Source organism: Lipophrys pholis (assembly GCF_963383615.2).
Source record: "Lipophrys pholis genome assembly, chromosome: 14".
Lineage (NCBI taxonomy): Eukaryota > Metazoa > Chordata > Actinopteri > Blenniiformes > Blenniidae > Lipophrys > Lipophrys pholis.
Window position 1 is genome coordinate 21,264,503 of NC_137633.1, and position 20,090 is coordinate 21,284,592.

Below are 20,090 nucleotides of genomic sequence, written 5' to 3' on the forward strand. Positions count from 1 at the left end.
CACAGAATTGGTTTAAAACGGTTTAAAAGAGCTCCAGTTCAGTCTGGTTGGGTATTAGGCAATGTGTGTGTGTGATGCAAAGGCGAAGCGCACATTTGGATCTTCTTGAAAACCTCTGTAAATCTTACAAAATCCCTGTTTACAAGCCACAAACCTGTGCGTCACTATCCACTGGTTGCCGTGTTTGCTAAAACAGAGCTGTCACAGACCGACAGGAGCTGCTCTTTGATTGCTGGACAGACAATGGCATGTCATGGAGCTAACTAGCCGGCTAGCATGTGTGTGTGGTTAGCTTCCATAGCGTAGCCGGTGTTTCGTATTCACTGGTTACACTGTTAACTGATGTCCGATTTATTTTAGCGTCTCGTGTTGCTGCTATTAACAGCATGATGTTAAGATGAGACTCACAAAAGACAAGACACTTCGAAACTTCATTGTGAATGCGGTTGAACAGGTTTCTGTCAGGGGTTTAACACCTGCTGTTACTAGCAGCAACAACAGCCGTCAAAGGAAGTCTGTCACCAGTTAGCAGGGAAACAAGGTAATCCGAAACACCGGCTAAAGCTGTAGCAACGCTAGTTAGCATGAGGGCTAACACTAATATATTACAACATTTCTCTTGTTAGTTCACATTTGCACGTCAAAAGGTAGAGTGACGGAAACGCTACGGACATCTAAACCACGTCAGCATGCGGATGCGTGTATGCGTTAGTGAGTATTAGTGAAGATAATAGAGCAGCTCTTAAGTTACCTTGTTGAGTTGTTTACAAACACTTTCATGACTCCGCACCGGCTAGGCTAAAGGGGCAGGGCTATGCGGTGACGTCACAACATGGCGGCCCTGTTTGCTGCACGGGAAGACCGCTATATCAGATTATTTTAGACAAATGCAGAGAATTTAAACCTTCGACAAAGACTTCTCCTTACTGTCATTTTTCTGTTAAAAAAATCGGCATCGGAGAATACATTTAAAGCGTGAAAGGCCGGATTGACGACACCTTGTGGTGTCTAGAAGCTTGACGAAGACCGGAAGAGCACGAACAGGGACGAGGTGAGGAAAACGAACGCACTTTACTTAAAAATAATATTTTATGTCATAACAGCAAGTATTTAATGCCTGATCTCCCTTGAACGCTACACGAACCTTTATCTTGCAATAAAAGTTAAGTTTTGTCTGATCCACCGGCAGAGCAGTGGATTAAACCCGAGTTCAACTCAATGTAGCAGCTGTTAGCAGCTGTTAGCAGCTACAATAGCTCAAACTGAAGATCTCATAGATTCATACAAATCTTTGTTTCCATAAAAGTTGCATCCTGCTCCATATATGTCGGGTTTATGTATTTTAAACAGCTGCGGATAGCTTCTGTACAAAGTCCTCAAGATGTCGCCGTTCATCAACACTTTCCACTGTAAGCCTCAAACTGACCAGAGTCCACCAACAGTCCAGTTTAATCTGGATTAGGAATGATAATAGAGACTTTAGTCAGTAGTGGAGCTAAACAAGATTTAAAGCATCTTCAGAGTGACATGCTAAGATATTTCATGTGTGTTCCTGTAAAATATGGAATTCATGTTGTTGTTGGTGACAGACTGACACTGTTGTTTCACTGACATGCTCTGTGGTAATATTTGGTCACAGTTTTATTGGTTATCTCAGACAAAGTCGGCCAGACCAGTAAAATTTGTGTATTAAATGAAGAATAACGCTCAATGCTTTTCCTTTTGTTAGTCGGAGTATGTGGAAACATCAATATCCTTTTGAATTTTGACATTGGCACAAGTAGACATAGTTATAAATGGAACAAAGTGAATTATCAAATATTATGTTTCATTCAATGTTCTTGCATCAGGAAAGGCAACAAATGACTTGACTGACGTCCATGATCTAAATAAAGCAACTTTTACTGATTAAAACATTAAATAAATGACCTGTAGTAACTATAATTTTCTCAGTGACGTTATCAACTAGTCCGCTGGTTTCTGAAATCTGTCAGGTGAATAAAGTTGACCAAAGGTTTTGCCAAAAGATGCAATTAGTCGTTTTGATCAGTAAGCAAATAAAAAGGATCAACCAATATCTTTAACTCTTAACTTAATTGTGTGGTGATTGATGTGGTAATGTGTAAGAAATGTTCGAGTCGGCTTTGCAATAGAGCGTCTGTGAAAATAGGAGCGCAGCCAACAGGACAAGGGATGACGGGCACAGAACGTCACATGACATGCAGGAAATGTTTGTCTGATTCATGAAAATACCTCCGGCTATTACTGTGGCATGACTGTATTCAACAATGAGACACGCATATTGTCAACAGGTGGACGGGTGGGTGTATTTCCATTGACAACTGCTTATGATAATAGAACATTTAAAACAATCTCCTAGAGTAGTGATTCTCAACCTTTTTTCTTGACGGATCCAAAGCTTTCAGAGTTTGTTGAAAGGCGGCGACCTCTGTGCTCAATGCGCCTCGGCATCCGCTGACCTTGCGCTGGGATTTTTATTTTTATTTTTTTATGGCTGAGTTTCTGTGGTTACCAATCACTTCCACTTTGTTATCCTGCTACTAACAGCTGTGTGAACGTGGATTGGACTCATTGCACAAGTGGCATCCTATAACTGCACCATGCTGGAATTCAGGAAGTTGTTGAAGCTTTTCAAAGGTCACACGAGCAGACTAAAGGCAGATTTCTCAACCCTAGCGCTTTCTAATGCACAGACACTAAATTCAGAAGGTTGCTGACAAGTTGGAGACATCTGGGATGACTAAGAGAGAAGAAAAAGTGAACATGTGACCACAGGACCGTGAGATCAGGACTTGAATAAGATAAAAAAAAAGATTCTCTGACACTGATAAACATGGACACTGCAGTCAAGAGAGATTACCTGTCGTGAGGTACTCAGAGTGTGATTGGTCTTATTCGATGGAAGACAGAGGCCTCTACGTGTGTAACTGTAGTTTAATTTGGCAGGACACATGTTATTTGGCAGCAGTATTGAAGACTGCGATCCATCGCGCTGCAGCTATCAGCTTTCACTCAATTCTAGGAAAGTAAAACAAACACGGACCAGCCGACTCAGCAGCACCAAAAATAAATAAATAAATCAGCCTTTCTACTTTTACCTCGGTGCAGTTGTTGTGTTAACCTGTCTGCTCGGTTCAGGTATATATCTAAGCGCTGTGGTGAAGTTCTCATCAAGCTGCTGTGGCCTGCAGGGAGCTCCTCGTAGAGTAAAAATAGTCTGCTTTGCATTTCAAAAACAGAATTCATGGAACCGTCACATGCTGCTGTTTCACTTCTCTTTCTGACACACGTTGTGACGTCTCCAACCTGCTAATATCGCAGCACTGCAGACGGTTATACTTATGTGCATTTTCCACTGAAACATGCGTATGAATAGATAGAAGAATAAATAGATGTGCTTCCTTTATCTAAGATTCAGATATTTCCTGTTTTACTGCAGTGAAATACAACAAAGTATGAATACACCATCTACTGACTATACAATTATATTTTGTAAGACTATTTATTGTGATTTATTTTTTTCACAGTACAGGGATCAGGAGTGAAACTGAAATAAAACACTTGCAGGATAATGGGTGAACATGTGATTCATGAACACTGATAAGATAAGGAAAATGTCTCTGTGCTAATTGATTTTTATTGTGGTCGGTCGATTAAAGTCTTTACATTCAATAATTACACAGATTTTGTGAATCTGTTTTCTTTCTCGTTTGATGTAATTTGAATTGGTGGATTATAAATGAATAATACATAGTATTTCTTAAAAGATTGTTTTATACACCATATTCCCCAAACGTATTCATTCGCCTGCTTTCACACACACATGAACTTGAGTGACGTCCGACGGTCACGTGCTGGAAATCGCTGAACTCCTGAGAGCGACGCAGTCGTTCACTAACGTTTGTAGAAATAGTCTGCATGTCGAGGTGCTTGAGTTTCTACAGCTGTGGCCATAGAAGTGATTGTAACACCTGAAATCAAAGAGTTGGAGAGCTGCGTGAATACGTTTGGTGCAAGAGAGTTTTATTCAAAGAAAAAAATTTTGTATTTTACACATCTAGTAAGTCTTTATATATAGTGTGTGACCGTTGCACTGGTAGTTTTACACTATCATTGTGATTAGTCGCTTTTGGGTTTTCAATGAATTCCTTCCTAAAAATAAGTGTTTTAATGAAGTGATGAATAGTTTTACAATTCATTTGTTATTGTTTTTCCTCGAAATTAAAAAAAGGAGACGCCTGAGTTCACTGTTGCCGTTAACCTTCACCCCTCCGTACTGAACATACTGCATGTAATACTTAAGTATCTGACAATGAGTCTCAAATGTGTGTAACAGCGGTGAAGTTCTAAGCTGTGGAACAAAAAAATCATTCTGATCCCGTTATAAGAAATGTGCAGGAAGTTTATTATTCCCAAATAATGACTAATTAAAAAAATATCTATACATTTTTTATGTGTAGATAGAAAGTTTTTAGGCTGGGACCAGCTGTACTTTTCATCATATTTAGTGATTATTTCTGTAAATGTGTGTTTAACTCTTTCCGATGATTTTTGTTTCTATTGTTACGTCTCCATTAATCTACTTGAACTCTGCAACACTTGATAGAAATGTGGTTAAGATGATAAATGCCGGCTCATTCCTGCATGCCTGGCGACTGAAATGTACATGAGAAATGTTATCTGGTCGGAATTCAAGACATTTCAGCCGCAGACGGTTAAATACGACCGTGACTGAGTCAACACGCGCTGCGGTTTGCGATGCGTTGCAGGGGATGGAGGTCGACTGCCCGCCGGAGGAGTCCATGGTCTCTGCTTTCGGTGACGACTGCGTGGAGCTCGTGGAAGTCAAGGACATGAGGTTGGAGGCGGAGGCGGTGGTCAACGACGTCCTCTTCGCCGTGGCCGAGATGTTCGTTTCTCAGAGCCTCGGCAGCGCGTCGGACGTGGCCTACATCAACGTGGAGACCAGAGAGGGGAACCGGTACTGTCTGGAGCTCACAGAGGCCGGGCTGAGGGTGAGAAGTCAAAGAGCCGGTGTTAGACCTACGACCCGGACGATGTGTGACTCCAGGAAGTCGAGAAACGGCAGCCACTTCTTAATGACCGCTTGATAGAAACACTTTTAGTAGCATTGTCAGAATTTCCACAGTGGACTTGAACAGGTCCCTTCACTGACTGAGCAGACAAAAAGTTAATCAAGGGGAATATTCCTCCACAAAATGCTCAATTTTAAACAACTGGCACTTCATGTTTGTTTGTTTTTTATTCATTCCAGACATTCAAAAACATAAAATACAGATACATACAAAGAGAAAAAAGAATATTAATCTGGATATATATATATATATATATCCCTCATGAATAATCTTTCAATACTGGCTCAGTTCTATTGGTGCACAGAGGAAATCAAGGCTGAACTCGACCTGATCGACCCAAGACCAAACAGACCAAAGTCGGAGCCAGAAACCAAGTATGTGCTGCACAGGTGACCACAGTGAGACGACCCGACGGCACAATGCAGCAAGACGCTGCAGTATAAACGTACTTTTTCCACCTTTTTGTGAGTGAATTGGCGTCAAAGCCTTATATACATGTGAAAGCATGCAGAAGTCATGCAGTCTGGGAGGTAACAGGGTTCTGACATTTGAATGTGCAGTCACTTAAAAATCTAGTTAAAAACAGGTCTTAGAAATGAAAACATAATAATTTGAATAATTTACTGATGCTTTTTTGCACAGATTTTGTTTCGTTAAGTACAGGCCCCAAGGGCCATTGCATCATACAAACCGTAAATAATAAGTTTTATAATAACTAAAGCTCAATATATCCTTTTGACGATAGATGGATTTGATCGATGTATCATGTGTTTGACGCTTTGAACGCTTCCGTCGCGTTCAGAGCGGCCAAGCTTATTCTGTTCCTGCTTGTTACCACCGTAATGACAGTTCAGTCCCCCCCCCCCCCCCCCCCCCCCCCCAGGTGGTGGGCTACGCTTTCGACCACGTGGACGAGGACCTGAGCACCCAGTACCACGAGACGGTCTACTCGCTGCTGGACACGCTGAGCCCGGGCTACAGGGAAGCCTTCGGCAACGCGCTGCTGCAGCGGCTGGAGAGGCTCAAACAGAGCGGCCTGTGAGGCGACGGCGCACACGGGGAGCCGGGGCCCAACGTATCCGGATACGAGCCAGTGAACAAAAACCAAGTCTGTGACGCCCGCCGCCACGACGAGGGCTGCGCGGCTCCATCAAGCTGCTTCGCCCCGACCGCCATCGTGACTTCATCCTCTCACATCTCTGCCGCGGTCCCGCTGTGTTGTTGACATCTACCGCGGAACGATCTTCCAGTTTCTACGGGGTAAAAAAAAAAAAAAGATTTTTTTTTTTTTTTTTTTGTACCGGCGCACATTGTGAGGGAGTTGTGTACCTTTTTGTATCTGTCAGGATCCGGAGGCAGAAAGTTGTATTACGGGAGATGCTGCCGGCTCTGAAGCTGTGACCCGACGACCGGGATCCGCTCACGTGATCCCGGCTTTATTTAGCAGGCGTTTCCATGGCAAAGCCAAAGCTGTCGTGCTTTTGATGTTTATACCGCTTTGTTCACGGAGAAAAGTTCAGACGCTGACACTTTGACTCTTTTTGTAACGTGGATAAGAGGATTTTGTGGAGAAGTGGGTCAAAACATGTGTTATAAAAGCTGCGATTACCGCAAAATTAAGTTTTGTGTTTGTTGGTTTTCTCTTGCATCTCAAGCTTTTCTATCAAGTATGGCAGTGACAAAAAAGCTGTTTATAAAGGTTTTAAATCTATATTTTTTTCTGCAGGTTTTGCTCTTTTAGTCAAAATGGACAGTTGAGCTCTTCTGAAGCTGCTTTCTAGTACTGGTTTGCAGTTTGTGTGACCTGGTCCTGGTTCTGCTGCAGCGTCATGACGACTCATTCCCTCTCTGCACTCATACTGTCATTATAGCTGCTGCTGGCCTTTGCTCAAACCAATAAAATCTCAGAAGTGTGTCAGTCTGTCGCTTTATTTCACACGTGAAAGTCCAGAACGGTGGTGGAAGTTCACATGAAGACAGTTTTAAATTGTTATATTTCAATTTTAAATGTCAGAATATCACCTCATACGCAAACGCGACACAGCCAGTCTCCGACTTGGACGTCCACTGGGACAAATCTTTTTTTTTTTTACTTAAATATGCTAAATGACAAACATACTATTGTCATACAATTCTAGAAGTCATAATGATAAATGCATATTCAAAAAGCAGATGTATAATTAATTTACTCTCACGTCTGAATAAATTGGCAATAATATCTATTTCTAATATCTAATATCTAATCTATGATGAACGATGAACATTCCTACCTTAAATGGTCTTTAAAGCTCTGCTCACATATATTTTATATATTCCTTTCAAAATATCCTTTTGATGTGTTTTACAGCTTTTTTTCTTTTTTTTTTAATTCATCCAACATACAAACCAGCCTGATAATGATCTTGTTAGTCTATCTGGTATTTATAATTACTACATGCACAACTAATTCCTCTTTTATGGCTTCAAAAATACAATAAACCTGCGTCTGAAGATGCCTTTGTAGGAGTTGTGTGTTCTTTAGATGACAGCTAATAGAAGGCACTTAAAATAGAGTAGCGTTCTACTTTTCTTTTGAAGAATAAAGTTGTTCATATTATATAATCCCAGCAGATTTTCATCCCAATGAAGACAGTTTGTTTTCCGTTTTATCCACAAAATAATATTTTGCCTGAAAGTTCCACCTTCCTGATTCTGTATATTTTCCTATAAAAGATCATTATTTTCCTTCTATGTGATTTAAACCATAAAATAATTCAGTGTAAGTTTTATTGGTTGTGACTGTAAATCTACTGAGTTTAATCCTGATGACAAACATGAATAATTCCTCGACACCACTTCATTACTTTTTTTAATCTAATTCCATTCATACTTAAGTTCAAATCACAACATGTGGTCATATTTTACACTATCAGGATGGAGAACACCCACAATTTAAATCAACATTTAAACTAATCTGTATGTTTCTAGCTATTACGTTTATTTAACTGAGAAAATCCCTGCTTTATATGTACAGTTTTCAACCATATATATTTGTTGTTTTATGGACTTTTGAAGTAGATATTTATCAGTAAAAGTAAACTGAATTAAACTTCAACTATTTACAATGTAACTAAGTTACATTACAAACTTGTTTTGGTGAAAAGTTTTTTTCATAACACTCCCTCTGGTCACTTCTCTCTTCAGCTGAAATATTTGTAGTTTTTACAGTTTCAGTTCTTTGTTTTGTAAAGTTTCTTTTAGAGTCCAAACAGATTTCCAATCTTTACTTCAAAGATGAATTATATTCAGTAAAATACAGACTTTGGGAGGTTTGTCACAGTTTTTATGAATTTCTAGTTCTTCACCATTAAATTCTGTAAATATGTCTTTATGTTTAGGAAATAGAAAAATGTTCTATTTCATATTTGTCCATAAAAACACATCAGTTTCAGTGATGGAGGCTGACACAGTCTCTGCTTTTAAAGGTCAGGATTGAGACGTTGTGGTGAAGCTGCTGTGGGTTTAGACTGCTGGGAGACACTGAGCTTCTTTCCCTTCTTCATACTGTTCATTTCATCTCTATTTACCCACGCTCTACATCAAATCTCATCCTAGTTTATATCATCTTTCTTTACACCATATCGGGGGTCTGCGACCTGCAGCTCTGGAGCCACATGTGGCTCTTCAGCCCTTCTGTAGCGGCTCCTTGAAGCTTTCTCAAAATATGTAAACATTTGATCCTTTGGTTTTTCATTTTCACATCAGTCATTTTCAAAAGGACTCTTACGTCTTCGCTTTAAAAAATGGCACCCTAACTAAAATGAGAAAAATAATTAAAACCACAAGAAATGAGAAAAACTAAAACGGCTTAAAAAAAAAAAAAAAAACTAAAAATGACCAGAATTGTCCAAAGGTAAAAGTTATAAAACAAACAAAACAAAAAAAAAAAAAGCAAAACTGCTTAAAAACTAGCCAAAATGGTCTAAAAACAAAAGGTGAAACTGCTAAATCAGAAACGCAAAGTTAGATAGTTTTATTAAAACTCGTGAAACTTTACAAGCTATTTTGGCCTCATTTTAAAAGGTTTTGGTTCTATTTGACTTAGAAGAAATTGACAAATGGTTCTTTTGGTCATAAAGTTACAGAATTCCACACTCGAGGCACAGCGTTTTCTTCCGCCCATCTTATTTTGTTATTCTGATGAAGTGAAGTCAAATCTAAAGTTATCATCTCGTCCTTCCCGTTCAAAATACAACATAAAGTTTATCTTAGCTCTCCTGCACTTAAAGTCAACCTCATGATTTGGTCGATCATCCATTCACAGAAAAACTAAGTGGAATCGGCAACATCAATAAACCAAATCCTGTCCAGTAGTTTTTCTCACTTCAGGGTATGAAAATAAGAGTCTCCAACAATCGAGTCAGAGCTCGGCTTGTTTTAACTTGTCAGAGTAATTAAGTTCTTAAACTGGTGAGGTCTTTATTTCAATGCCTGCTTAAGCACCGTTCAGACATCACTTACAGAAACACCCAACATACTTATCTCACTTATTGTAACATAGGAAATACACAAATCAAGTTTCTTTTAAGAATTTACTTTTATTATTTGTTTACAGTATCAAATTCCATAAGAGTGGTTACACAAAATAAGAAATATAAAAAAAAAATAACAGTACAGCCTGCAGATCCTTTCTGACTACACAGCAGCCAGTAAGATTAGACATTAGCACTGATGGAATGCATTCACACAGCGGTTAACCAGATTTCACATCTTTAAAATGTGACATTAAAACATGTGCCTAATATTTCAGCAGGATTTAGGATGCATGTGCAGTCAAGTCATTAAGACCCATCTTAAAAACCAATTCCATTATTCAATAAAATAGAAACTAGTGACATTCTTTGAATTTCAGTTATGCAGTTAATTTCTCTTTTCTTTTTTTTTTTTTTTTTTAAAGAGAAATACTTGTCAGAGGTATTTGTGTGAATTTGTTGGCGTTACACAAGCTGAACTGGGAACTTGATGCAGAACAGATCCTTTTTGTCGTCGTCTCTCAGTTCCCACTCCACAACCAGCTTTAGCTGCAAAAACACAAGGAAGCGGTCAGTAAACAAAAAGCACATCCCTTTTCTTTTTTTTTTTTTTTAAATTCCAGGTTAGAAGAAGGTAAAGAAAAAAAGGCGAGAATGAAACTTGCAGGATCACCGGAGCAACTTACTGAAGGGTACTCGGACTTCACTGGTAGTGTGGTCTGATAGTAGTACGTCTGCTGTTTCTGGATGGGACACTGGATTCCAGACTTGCAGCCGTCCCCGTTGGGAATGCTGAAGGGGATGGGAATGCCGGCGACGATACCGTGGACCACGGCTGTGCTCGTCTGACTCGCCACACCTACGAGTAAATAAACAAAACATGATTACCACTCCAAATGCCGGCATGTGCTGTAGAATATGTTGAAAGTATTGCTGAAACATCCTCTCACCACTGCTGAACGTCACGTTGACACTGTATGCCTCTCCTTTGTGGAGCTGGCAGGGCTGACTGGGACAGGGGCTGATGTCCACCATGGTCACTTTACCAGAAGCGGATCCTGAAAACAAAAAAGATAAAAAGAAAAGTTTGCATTTACACATCAATAAACTACCCTGAGAAGTGTGCATGCGTTTAAAATGGGAACACCGACTCTTATCTGGCGGGGCAAAGCAGACTAATGTATGAATAAGCTGAACTTCTTCGGGGGTTGTTTGCTTTCCGTCAGTTTATCACAAGACAGATTGCTGCTCCTGCCATTTCCTTATTGATATTTCACGGACTTTCTCCCACATAGATTCCTTTTTTTCTCTTCAAAACTTGTGGAAATCAATGTCTTACTTCGCTGGATACAGAGGTGTGTGGCGTATGTGGAAAGTAAGAGTCAGACAAGTGCATTTGGGTGTTTTTAAATGTGAAGGCTTTGTCTCATGTCTAAATTAATGACAACAATTTTAGCAGAGCTAAATTCAGTGCTATTTGGAGATTTCTATCCCATTATAAATGTTGGGTAAACTCACTTTCAACAGCGTGTGATCAGTCTTTATACCTGCAAGGACGTTTCTGTGAAGAGGCTCGAGAACAGGTCTGACTCAAGAGATTTCACATGTTGTGAAATTACACGTTCAGCGATAAAAACTTACCACAATCAATGTATTTGACTGGAACAGCGCAGGTTAAACCCATCAAGCAGAGCACAACGACGAAACCGCTCCTGGCATCCATTTTTCCCTTTTTTTGTAAGACTTCCTTAAGAAAGGAAGAAAACAATCAACAAACACCAGGTAAATAACAAGAGCAAACCTGTAACCACTCAGGTGGCACTAAATACCACGGAAACAGATTTCAGCGTGACACCCGCGGAATCTCCTGAGCGTAGTAGTGATTCAAAAGTTTAACACAACGTTGAAAACCAGTCGCAAAGTCCCTGGTAATGTAGTGAACAGCTCAAGCACAGTGAGACATCTAAGAGTTAAAGTACGTACACGTATCAAAGCCCTGCGTGAACAGACTGTACCTTCGAAAGAATCCGCTCGCTTCTGAAACGCCAACAAAACAGCCTACTTTTATTTCCTTGTATCACGAGATCGAAGAAACGCCTATTTATCACCCGGCAAGGAATTCTCCGCCCAGTGTCAGTCCTTACAGGAAGAGACCTATTTTTTTTAAGCACCGCCTTCTCGTTGCAATTTGTTGAATAAATATGATGGAAGTGACGTCATCATTACAATGCAACGCCTGACAGCCATGACTGAGGTCATGGACTACAATATAATAGCCAATTAAAAGACAAGTTTCATCCAATATGGGCGTGTCTAATGGGAAAGACAGGCATTGCAGCCAATAGCAGCGCGGCATTTCGGTCGTTGAACCTCACGGACGTCTGTTATGGAAGATGTCAGCCGTAAGAGGAGCAATGATAGCTGCGTCAAAGTCAACAATACTCACCCTCGCTAGGTAAAGCTCTTCTGTTGTGTGTCACAACGCGTAAACCATCATTTTGTTGCTTGATATTGCTCAGTGTTTAGTCAGAAAGCTGGGATTCAGAGGGAGATTTAACTAACGCTATGCTAACTGGCTAGCAGGTGCGAGCAGTAACAGTGGCAGTCCCTGCGCGGTCATGTGACGTGATGTTGACAGATAGTTATTGTTTTGCAGGACGCCGGGTCTCCTGAAGAGTAGCAGTGTGTCTGAGCAGCTGCAGCGGCTCACTGCGACCCCCCAGCTCCGGTACACAGCGGGGCTCCGGGGCTACAGCAGCGCCGCCGTCCAGGAGAATGCAGGCGGCTCCTCCGAGGTCAATTTAACGGAGTCATGTGTGAAGGTCAGCCAGAATCCACCTGTGGTATAACCCTGATGTAGCAGAGGAGTCTCTCCTCTATAAATCTATATAAACATATTTGAATGAGGCTAAAACATTAATATGGGGTGTCATCTCACAAACAAACCTAACTAATGTCAGCCCAGTCTATTTACTTGTTAGTACAACTTTCCACCAGAAGATGGTGTATTGAGTCAGTGTTGGAGAATAGCTACCCAGGAATCTGATGGAAAAATTCTAAATGGAACAAAGATGGCAAATTTAGGGGAATCAATTAACCTTACATCCATGTTTTGGGGAGGCAATTGGAGTACCAAGAGGACACACACACACACACACACACACACACACACACACACACACACTACAGGAAGAACATGCAAAGAAAGGCAAAAAGCGATAACCACCGTGGCTGGGATTTAATTCCCCTCTGGGATTAATAATGTCTTTCTATTATATCCTGTGCTCTTTCACTGTGTTGTGCATAACAACATTTGGTGAATTAGATGAAGCCATATTTCACTTTAGGTACGGCTCAGTTTCTGAAACACTGCCGGTTTTAACTGCAGCTGCACATGTGATTTAAAACAAAAAAAAACACAAATGAGACCATTTCATCAGAGAAGAGAAAAAACCCACTGAATTGGAAGTAAAACTCCCAAAAGCACAATGACGTCAATATCTCATGCTTGGTGTTTATTATCTCAAGTTGCATGGCGTTCACTGTCCTTGACAAGCTCAAACCTAAATAAGCCCAGGGTTACTGTTTCATCATAAACAATATGCACATAAAGGATCGAAAGTTCGAAGACGAAACAAAAAGCAGCCTGACGCTTGTGTACACACATCCGCGACTACATTTCTAGTAAAAACGTCTCATCTTATCACGCTCACACCATCATGTGCCGCCACCAGAGATCATTTAGATTGAATCAACGAACTGATAGATCCACTCTTCCCCTGGAGCAGCCTGCCATTGTCCCTTATGAGCAGAAGAAGTGTTTATAAAAGTCCTTATCTGAAGTGAAGTCCAAGCCTGCTGGTAAATGATTGTGTGTGAAGTGTTGGTTCATTCATCACGCTTGTTTGATTCAGCGAATGAGGGAGATCATGGAGAAAGGCGAGTACCTGAGGATCCACGTGGAGGGAGGCGGCTGCTCTGGATTCCAGTACAAGTTCACTGTGGACAGCACCAGGAATGAAGACGACAGGTGAACTCCCACAGCGGTTTTGAGTTCACACTTGTTTTTCTTATCTTGTCTCTTAATCCGATCTGCTCGTTTGCCCCTCAGGGTGTTTGAGCAGGGCGGGGTCGGGGTGATCGTGGACCAGGACAGCCTGGAGTTTGTGAAAGGATCCACAGTGGACTTCAGTCAGGAGCTGATCCGCTCCACCTTCCAGGTGCTGAAGAATCCCCAGGCGGATCACGGCTGCTCGTGTGGCAGCTCCTTCTCTGTCAAACTATGATCCCCGACCGCCGCAGCAGCTTTCATTATCACGCAGACCTTTATAAGATAAACGGCATTATGATACAGTCAAAACACAAACATACACTGCTGTAGAACCTGTTGGATGAATCATCAGTTTTCTGCTTTTTTGGGGTGTTAAATTACATGAATGGATCATTAAACTCTGTTTTGATGTAAATCACCTGAAACGACTCACCTGAAGTGAGATTGAGATTATTCCGTGTTTAGATTTGCCTTTGCATGTAAGATATGTAAATAAGCTTTAAACTAAAGTTGTAAGGTATATATTTGTGTCATTTTGAATAAATTAAGTGAATTCAAGATATCCGTGTTGATGTGTTTGTAGGGTTCTGCTAATCTGTTTAATCCAGATTATGTTTACAAAATGGAGACTGCACCGCCCACCTTCAGCACTTTATTGTTGCTTAAGCTGCTGAAATATTAGGATTTGCACTGGAAAGGTCAATGAATTCACATATATGAGTCAATCAAGTAGGAGTATGATTCTATATAACAGTACTGGGCAGCACGGTGGTGTAGTGGTTAGCACTCTTATGTCACGGTGAGGTTCTCCAGGCAGAGTCCAACTAACAAACCACCATCATAAAGCGACATATAAACTTAATACTGACTCGTGACCGTCAGACACGTGTAGGTTTAACTACCTGAGGTGGAAAAGGAAGTGAAACATTACATACATGCTTCATTGTTACTTAATTACAACTAACAATGTTAAAAAATCTGTCGTATAAAATGACACTGCTGCAAAAGCTAATTTATGTTGCATTAATATAAAACAATATGAAACCGTTTTAGCCACTTTAGCTGGCGTAGCCCTCACAGCTGTTTCAGCTGAGTCAACTCAGACAATGGATCTGTTGTGTTTAAAAAGCCGTCGTTATTTCTGCAGTTTCAGCTGTTTTGGCAATGAGGGTGTTTTATCTTTACTCGTTTGGTGACACTGTCAGGAAGCTACAGGGAGCCGCAGGTTAAATTTATTAGCTCAAAATATCCGTATGTTAGAACACATTTCTCAAACGATAGAATGTATAACAATTAGACAGCAGTGAATGAATGTTCAGGTTGGGTCTTTCTGTGTGGGCTTTGCATACGCTCCCCATGTGTGCGTGGGTTTTCTGAAGAGAAGAAATTATTCTGTGTCAAGTCAGGCTTTTAATTTGGTGTTTTCAATCTGTGTGGTTAGAAATGTTATTTTTTTTATTTGTTTTTTGTTCGTTCTGTTAAAGTCTGCCTGTGGCGGGCCGAAACAATAATATTTAAAAAAAATGAATTCTTATTCGGGTTTAATATGGATTTATTCCATCAAATATGTAATTACGAGCGTAAAAGCCTCATTGAATATAATCAGTGTGCAATAATAATTCAATATTACCATCGTCATTTACCCAGTTCTTAAAATATACAGCAACTGTTATGGCATCAATATATTATAGAACCACCTCAAAACAGATTTTCTTTCACAAGGATTTTAATGATAATCTATAAATGTTGGATGAAGCAAAGTAGATGACATAATGCAGTTTGTTCGTGTGTGTTTGAGTGAAAACATGTGAGGAACAAAGATTCTCCTGAATCTCCACATTTATTTTCCTCTGAATCAAGAAAATTCTCTTTCCACAAATCCACTCCTTGACTGCATTGTTGAAATCAAGGCCTGGTCGTCCCTGAACTTTTTACATTTAAACAATGAGAAGACGGAGGTCATGTTGTTTGGGCCCAGTGGTTCCACCAAGGTACGTGATGATCTGGGTCCTTGAAGGCAACACTTAACGCACTCGGCTAAGAACCTCGGCGTCAGACTGGACTCGGATCTTAAATTCCATCTACAAATTAAATCAGTGGTCAGGTCCAGCTTTTTTCAGTTAAGACAACTCGCCAAAGTGAAACCTTTCCTGTCCTTGGATCATTTAAACATTTTAATCCCTGCTTTTATCACCACTCGTTCAGACTATAGCAATGAACTTTACGTTGGGCTCAGCCAGTCCTCACTCTCACGTCTTCAGCTGATCCAAAACGCCGCTGCTCGACTTCTAACAGGAACCAGAAAACACACCAGCACATCACACCAGTTTTAGCATCGGTTCACCGGCTCCCTGTTCGTTTTAGGATTGAACTTAAAATTCTTTTATTTGGTTTTAAATGTCTTCATGGCCTCGCCCCACATTATTTGTCTGTACACTCCCTCGCGCTCTCTCGGGTCAGCAGATCAGTCATTGTTGTTTGTCCCGAGGACCAAGAGGAAGCAGAGAGGTGATCCTGCCTTTTCAGTCGGAGCCCCAATATTGTGGAATGACTTTCCTCTGCACATCAAACAGGCCGACTCACTTCCTGTTTTTAAAACCTCTCTAAAGACACACTTTTTCTCTTCGGCTTTTAACTCAGTCTGAGAGGTTGACTTTTATTGTTTTTAACATTTTTACTTATTTTAATTTTTTTATTTTTATTGTTTTATATTGTTTTTATTGTCCTTGCACCTGTCTCTGTACAGCACTTTGGTCCACTGTGATGTTTTTTTAAAGTGCTCTATAAATAAAGCTGAGTTGAATCACAGTTATTGTGTTTGTTGCTTCCACTTTTACTAGGATGAAGACACAGTGAGAGCGCAGCCCGCATCGCCGCTTTGCATTTTGAGAGTTGTTCTTCCAAGTAACAGTGCTCTTTCTCTTTCCCCGCATTTCCACCCGATTGTGTTATTGGTAAACTGTTGACTTCTGTGGCCACCAGGTAAGAACTAATCAATGGATTAAAAGTTCTTGAATTTGCAGACCGTGAATACACGTTCCAGTTTGAAGCGGTAGCTCCTTTTATTTATAGTGTTTATTCCAAAAATGAAAAGTTTACTAATCAATAACTTAGATTATATCCATTGTACAGCCATCACAGAAAACTATACAATTGTTGTTGTTTTTTATTTGCTAAAAATGTACAATGTAATAGCATCCAGTGAAATATGATAAAACTGTGATGGAAACAGTTTGAGGTCGACGTGAAGAAAGACATCACTCAAAATGTCAACGTTCATGGTTGCCTTTTTTCTTTTTTATTAAAGTGGAATTTAAGAAACATCTCACAAAAATATACAAAAAGAATATCTACAAATGGTATTTACACTGGTTAAATGTAAATCAAAATATGCAGCAACATTTTTTTAGTTGTTAGTCTGAATACAAGGAGCAAAAGGTTTTGCACTTTTATTTTATTCTTGTCTTTTTTTTTTTTTAATATATTCTCCCCTCTGATAAACATTCCATTGAAGCAATATATCGTATTACACAAAACATCAACCCACTGTTGAAAATAGTCACACCGTTCATATTCATGAAAATGCAACAGTAATATATATTAGCAGCACACTAAAAAGTGATTGAAACGATTGCAACGGTGCGTTGAAATATCGATTTTACAGCCGTTCTTTTTGTTTTCTGAGGGATTCGGTCGGGACAGATTGTCTTCTGGTAAGCCATGCACACCCGGGAAAAACCACAAACCAATCCTCACACGAATACGCGCACACCAACACGTCATGACGGGGGGGGGGAACTTGAGGCCAAGCAGTCCACTACACAACCACAGAAACGAACCAGAAGTGAACCACCGGGGCGACACAGTGACCAGGTCAGGTGTACAGTGCATAGTATGCTTTGGCATGCTGACATCCAGAACATAACAGTGGATGTTACATTCATGGAGGAAGGCCACAGGATTTGGAATCACCAGTAAAAATAGAACAAATGACGACATGATCCAAAACTGTAAAACAAAATGATAGAAAAAGAAAAAAAGAACCCAAACCCTCAGAGACACTCAGATTAAGGCTAATTTCAGTTTGCTACATGGTTCATTTCAGATGAGGATGGCGTTAAGTCAGTAGCACGATTTCACAGGCCTCCCATTAGAGACGTGTACGCGGATAAAACAACCTTATAAAAATAATCCAAAAATGATATGCACGTAGTAGATTCTTTTCGTCCGGATGATGATGTGATGTCATGAGAGCAGAGCTGTACTCCGGTGTTCACAATCAGGACTGTGATACTGTGACGAACATGAGCCTTGCACACATGCATGCACCGAGTTTTTGAGGCAGTAAGTCGAACAACCACTTGAACTCATATACAAGCTGCCGGGTCCGTCCTCCTCCTCCTCCTCCTCCTCCTCCTCCTCCTCGTGTGTTCTTCTTCTCTGGAGGCGTTCTGATTCCAGGCGGTCAGTGCGGCGCGTGGACGCACCGCCACACAAACACGCTGCAGATCACAGGAGACAGACCGGATGCATCACCTCAGCTTTCATGCTATTTTGCAAACTACGCTCTGGTTCAGGCGTACCTTCTGTCGTCTCCGCCGGCGCTGACGACGAAGCGATCTCCGTTTGTGAAGCGGACATTCGTCAAGTGAGCCGAGTGGCCCAGGAAGCGTTTGTGTTTAGCCTGGAAACAAAACATCACCACCACGGTCCAAAAACAATTTGACTGTTTAGAGGACAGAGAAGTATTTTATAGAACGATAAAACCACCTTAAGTCTAACAGGTATGACGGTTGCAGGCCTTTTGTAGTTAGAAATACCACCTTATCTCCACCTTTGATATCAAAACATATAATAACCTGAAATTTACTGCATTTTTTTGTGATAGTTGAGTGATGATTTTAAAAAAGAACTATGTGTAAAAAGCTGCAGAATAAGTTTTCAAACACTAATTGTACTAAAAGTAAAAGTTTTTATCTCATTGAAGAAAGTCATTCCTTCACATGTTCACAGGGAATTCACAAAGAAATAAAGAAAATACATTAAAGCAAGGTGGTTAAGAATTTTATCTTAAGAGATTAAGATTATAAAAATTATTATGAATTTAATTAAATAAAGTTAAACCTTTATTAAGATAAAGGTAATAAAATAAGTGAGATCTATTGTTTAATAGAAAGCTTAAGCAAATAAAAATGTTTTTAAAAGAAGTGAGTGTGTGAGCAGGAAGTTTGTAGGAACTAAAAGCTGCTTCACCTTGTTTCTTCCGACTCTGGGAACATTTAATAAACCTCTTCCTGGAGGGTTTGTATTCTACCAGGAGTCTACTAGTAGTCTGTTGCTCTGTCCGATGCTTTTCTCTCTTTTTACGTTAAACCCACCTGCTCCAATAGAGTCATCCCATCATCAGGCAGGTTGTGTGAGTTTTACTAATAGATAATAGAAAACACAAACTACAAACATCAATATGCAACTGTACTTACAAACTTCTCTGGACAGGGGAAGTCAAACAGCTTCACCATTCCAAAATCATCTCCTGTGACGATGTTCAGGCCCGAGTGCGACACGCAGGCGCAGGTCACGTCCGCTTTGTCCGTGTTTCGGGACCAGATCCCGATCACCTCGTCTCCGAGGACACTGGGGACAAACAGAGAGGCCACATTCCCATCACTCTCCATCCCGTGTGACGACGCCGGGCGTCAGCCTCAGCAGGGCGACTCTCACCTCGTCCAGCTGGCCCAGGTGATCCTGTCGACCTGAGTCTGCTCCGTCACCTGCTTCCCGGACGGCGCCTCGTACACCAGACGTTTGTAAGCACCCGTGGAAATCTGTTGGAAGGCGTCACGGGTCAGAGCGGCAGACACACCGGCGAACGCTGACACCGGCGAACCTTCACGTACCTGGACGTAGTTGCTGTCGGCGGAGAAGTCCATCTGCATGACGAAGCTGGGGATGTCCCTGCAGCAGTTGATGCGGTTCAGCTGCGGCCCCAGCGTCAGGTCGTAGAAGTCGACGGCACATTCGGTGGAGCCCACGGCCAAATACCGAGAGTTTGGACTGAACCTGTGAAGGAAACCAGCCAGTGGCTGTCTTCAACCTGCTCTCTCGTAACACTAAATGGAATCACATAAATCAAAATCCTAAAATAACCTGCAGTACAAAACTACGGATGTATTAAATATGTAAGGGCCGACTCACATAACTAAACTAAACTTTTAAACTGATGAGATGTTTTCAATTAAAAAAAAGTGTAGCTGTGTTTTCTCATAATGCATTCTTTTTCTTTTACCACTTTGTACTGCTATAGTAATATTTATTTGTTCAAAACACACATTATAAGACTGAATGTAAATATAATATACTGTGGTGCACAAAGTACCAGATGTGTCATTTGCAGGTTTATATGCAAAGACT

At 40.7% G+C, this 20,090-nt stretch overlaps 4 protein-coding genes across 9 annotated transcripts in view; 2 read left to right on the forward strand and 2 right to left on the reverse strand.

Annotated features, from left to right (window-relative positions):
* The first annotated feature begins 40 nt into the window (after positions 1 to 40).
* gskip (gsk3b interacting protein) lies at positions 41 to 7,035 on the forward strand. 3 transcript variants are annotated; one of them, XR_013935981.1, is made up of 4 exons: positions 801 to 1,051; positions 4,791 to 5,036; positions 5,406 to 5,581; positions 6,001 to 7,035. XR_013935981.1 is itself a non-coding variant. In XM_080479999.1 (3 exons), exons 2-3 carry the CDS (start codon positions 4,794 to 4,796, stop codon positions 6,157 to 6,159), a joined length of 402 nt encoding a protein of 133 aa, XP_080336125.1. In that variant the 5' UTR covers positions 41 to 1,051; positions 4,791 to 4,793; the 3' UTR covers positions 6,160 to 7,035. The 3 variants fall into 3 exon arrangements, 1 of the variants encoding a protein (XP_080336125.1); XR_013935982.1 differs by lacking the exon at positions 5,406 to 5,581 and having other exon boundaries at positions 803 to 1,051; positions 6,001 to 6,377; positions 6,464 to 7,035; XM_080479999.1 differs by lacking the exon at positions 5,406 to 5,581 and having other exon boundaries at positions 41 to 1,051.
* A 2,985-nt stretch (positions 7,036 to 10,020) lies between these two features.
* Positions 10,021 to 11,727, reverse strand: LOC308120067 (NPC intracellular cholesterol transporter 2-like). 4 transcript variants are annotated; one of them, XM_080480456.1, is made up of 5 exons: positions 11,644 to 11,727; positions 11,270 to 11,375; positions 10,579 to 10,686; positions 10,315 to 10,487; positions 10,021 to 10,177 (listed from the first exon to the last, which is right to left on the reverse strand). In XM_080480456.1, exons 2-5 carry the CDS (start codon positions 11,349 to 11,351, stop codon positions 10,094 to 10,096), a joined length of 447 nt encoding a protein of 148 aa, XP_080336582.1. In that variant the 5' UTR covers positions 11,352 to 11,375; positions 11,644 to 11,727; the 3' UTR covers positions 10,021 to 10,093. The 4 variants fall into 4 exon arrangements, with proteins under 4 accessions (XP_080336582.1, XP_080336583.1, XP_080336585.1 ...); XM_080480457.1 differs by having other exon boundaries at positions 11,612 to 11,704; XM_080480459.1 differs by having other exon boundaries at positions 11,270 to 11,371; positions 11,644 to 11,664.
* Positions 11,728 to 11,985: 258 nt separating this feature from the next.
* isca2 (iron-sulfur cluster assembly 2) lies at positions 11,986 to 14,236 on the forward strand. The gene is made up of 4 exons (XM_080480935.1): positions 11,986 to 12,083; positions 12,285 to 12,450; positions 13,543 to 13,658; positions 13,740 to 14,236. Exons 1-4 carry the CDS (start codon positions 12,022 to 12,024, stop codon positions 13,912 to 13,914), a joined length of 519 nt encoding a protein of 172 aa, XP_080337061.1. The 5' UTR covers positions 11,986 to 12,021; the 3' UTR covers positions 13,915 to 14,236.
* Positions 14,237 to 16,949: 2,713 nt separating this feature from the next.
* The window catches only part of eml5 (EMAP like 5), a 52,567-nt gene continuing 49,426 nt past the window's right edge, over positions 16,950 to 20,090 (reverse strand). Inside the window, exons 38-42 of the mRNA XM_080479429.1 lie at positions 19,577 to 19,739; positions 19,401 to 19,504; positions 19,160 to 19,313; positions 18,263 to 18,363; positions 16,950 to 18,181 (exon numbers count right to left, since the gene is read on the reverse strand). Of these exons, the coding sequence (XP_080335555.1) occupies positions 18,145 to 18,181; positions 18,263 to 18,363; positions 19,160 to 19,313; positions 19,401 to 19,504; positions 19,577 to 19,739 (559 nt within the window). The 3' untranslated portion in view covers positions 16,950 to 18,144. The remainder of the gene's footprint in view (positions 18,182 to 18,262; positions 18,364 to 19,159; positions 19,314 to 19,400; positions 19,505 to 19,576; positions 19,740 to 20,090) is intronic.

What these genes read in the sequence shown, in the direction of transcription:
- gskip (XM_080479999.1), top strand. Translation starts at nt 4,794, where the DNA reads ATGGAGGTCGACTGCCCGCCGGAGGAGTCCATGGTCTCTGCTTTCGGT. An exon ending in TCACAGAGGCCGGGCTGAGG is followed by an intron (nt 5,037 to 6,000) that starts GTGAGAAGTCAA and finishes CCCCCCCCCCAG; the next exon opens with GTGGTGGGCTACGCTTTCGA.
- LOC308120067 (XM_080480456.1), bottom strand. Translation starts at nt 11,351, where the DNA reads ATGGATGCCAGGAGCGGTTTCGTCGTTGTGCTCTGCTTGATGGGTTTA. An exon ending in AGTCAAATACATTGATTGTG is followed by an intron (nt 10,687 to 11,269) that starts GTAAGTTTTTAT and finishes TTTTGTTTTCAG; the next exon opens with GATCCGCTTCTGGTAAAGTG. An exon ending in CAACGTGACGTTCAGCAGTG is followed by an intron (nt 10,488 to 10,578) that starts GTGAGAGGATGT and finishes ATTTACTCGTAG; the next exon opens with GTGTGGCGAGTCAGACGAGC.
- isca2 (XM_080480935.1), top strand. Translation starts at nt 12,022, where the DNA reads ATGTCAGCCGTAAGAGGAGCAATGATAGCTGCGTCAAAGTCAACAATA. An exon ending in ACAATACTCACCCTCGCTAG is followed by an intron (nt 12,084 to 12,284) that starts GTAAAGCTCTTC and finishes ATTGTTTTGCAG; the next exon opens with GACGCCGGGTCTCCTGAAGA. An exon ending in TAACGGAGTCATGTGTGAAG is followed by an intron (nt 12,451 to 13,542) that starts GTCAGCCAGAAT and finishes TGTTTGATTCAG; the next exon opens with CGAATGAGGGAGATCATGGA.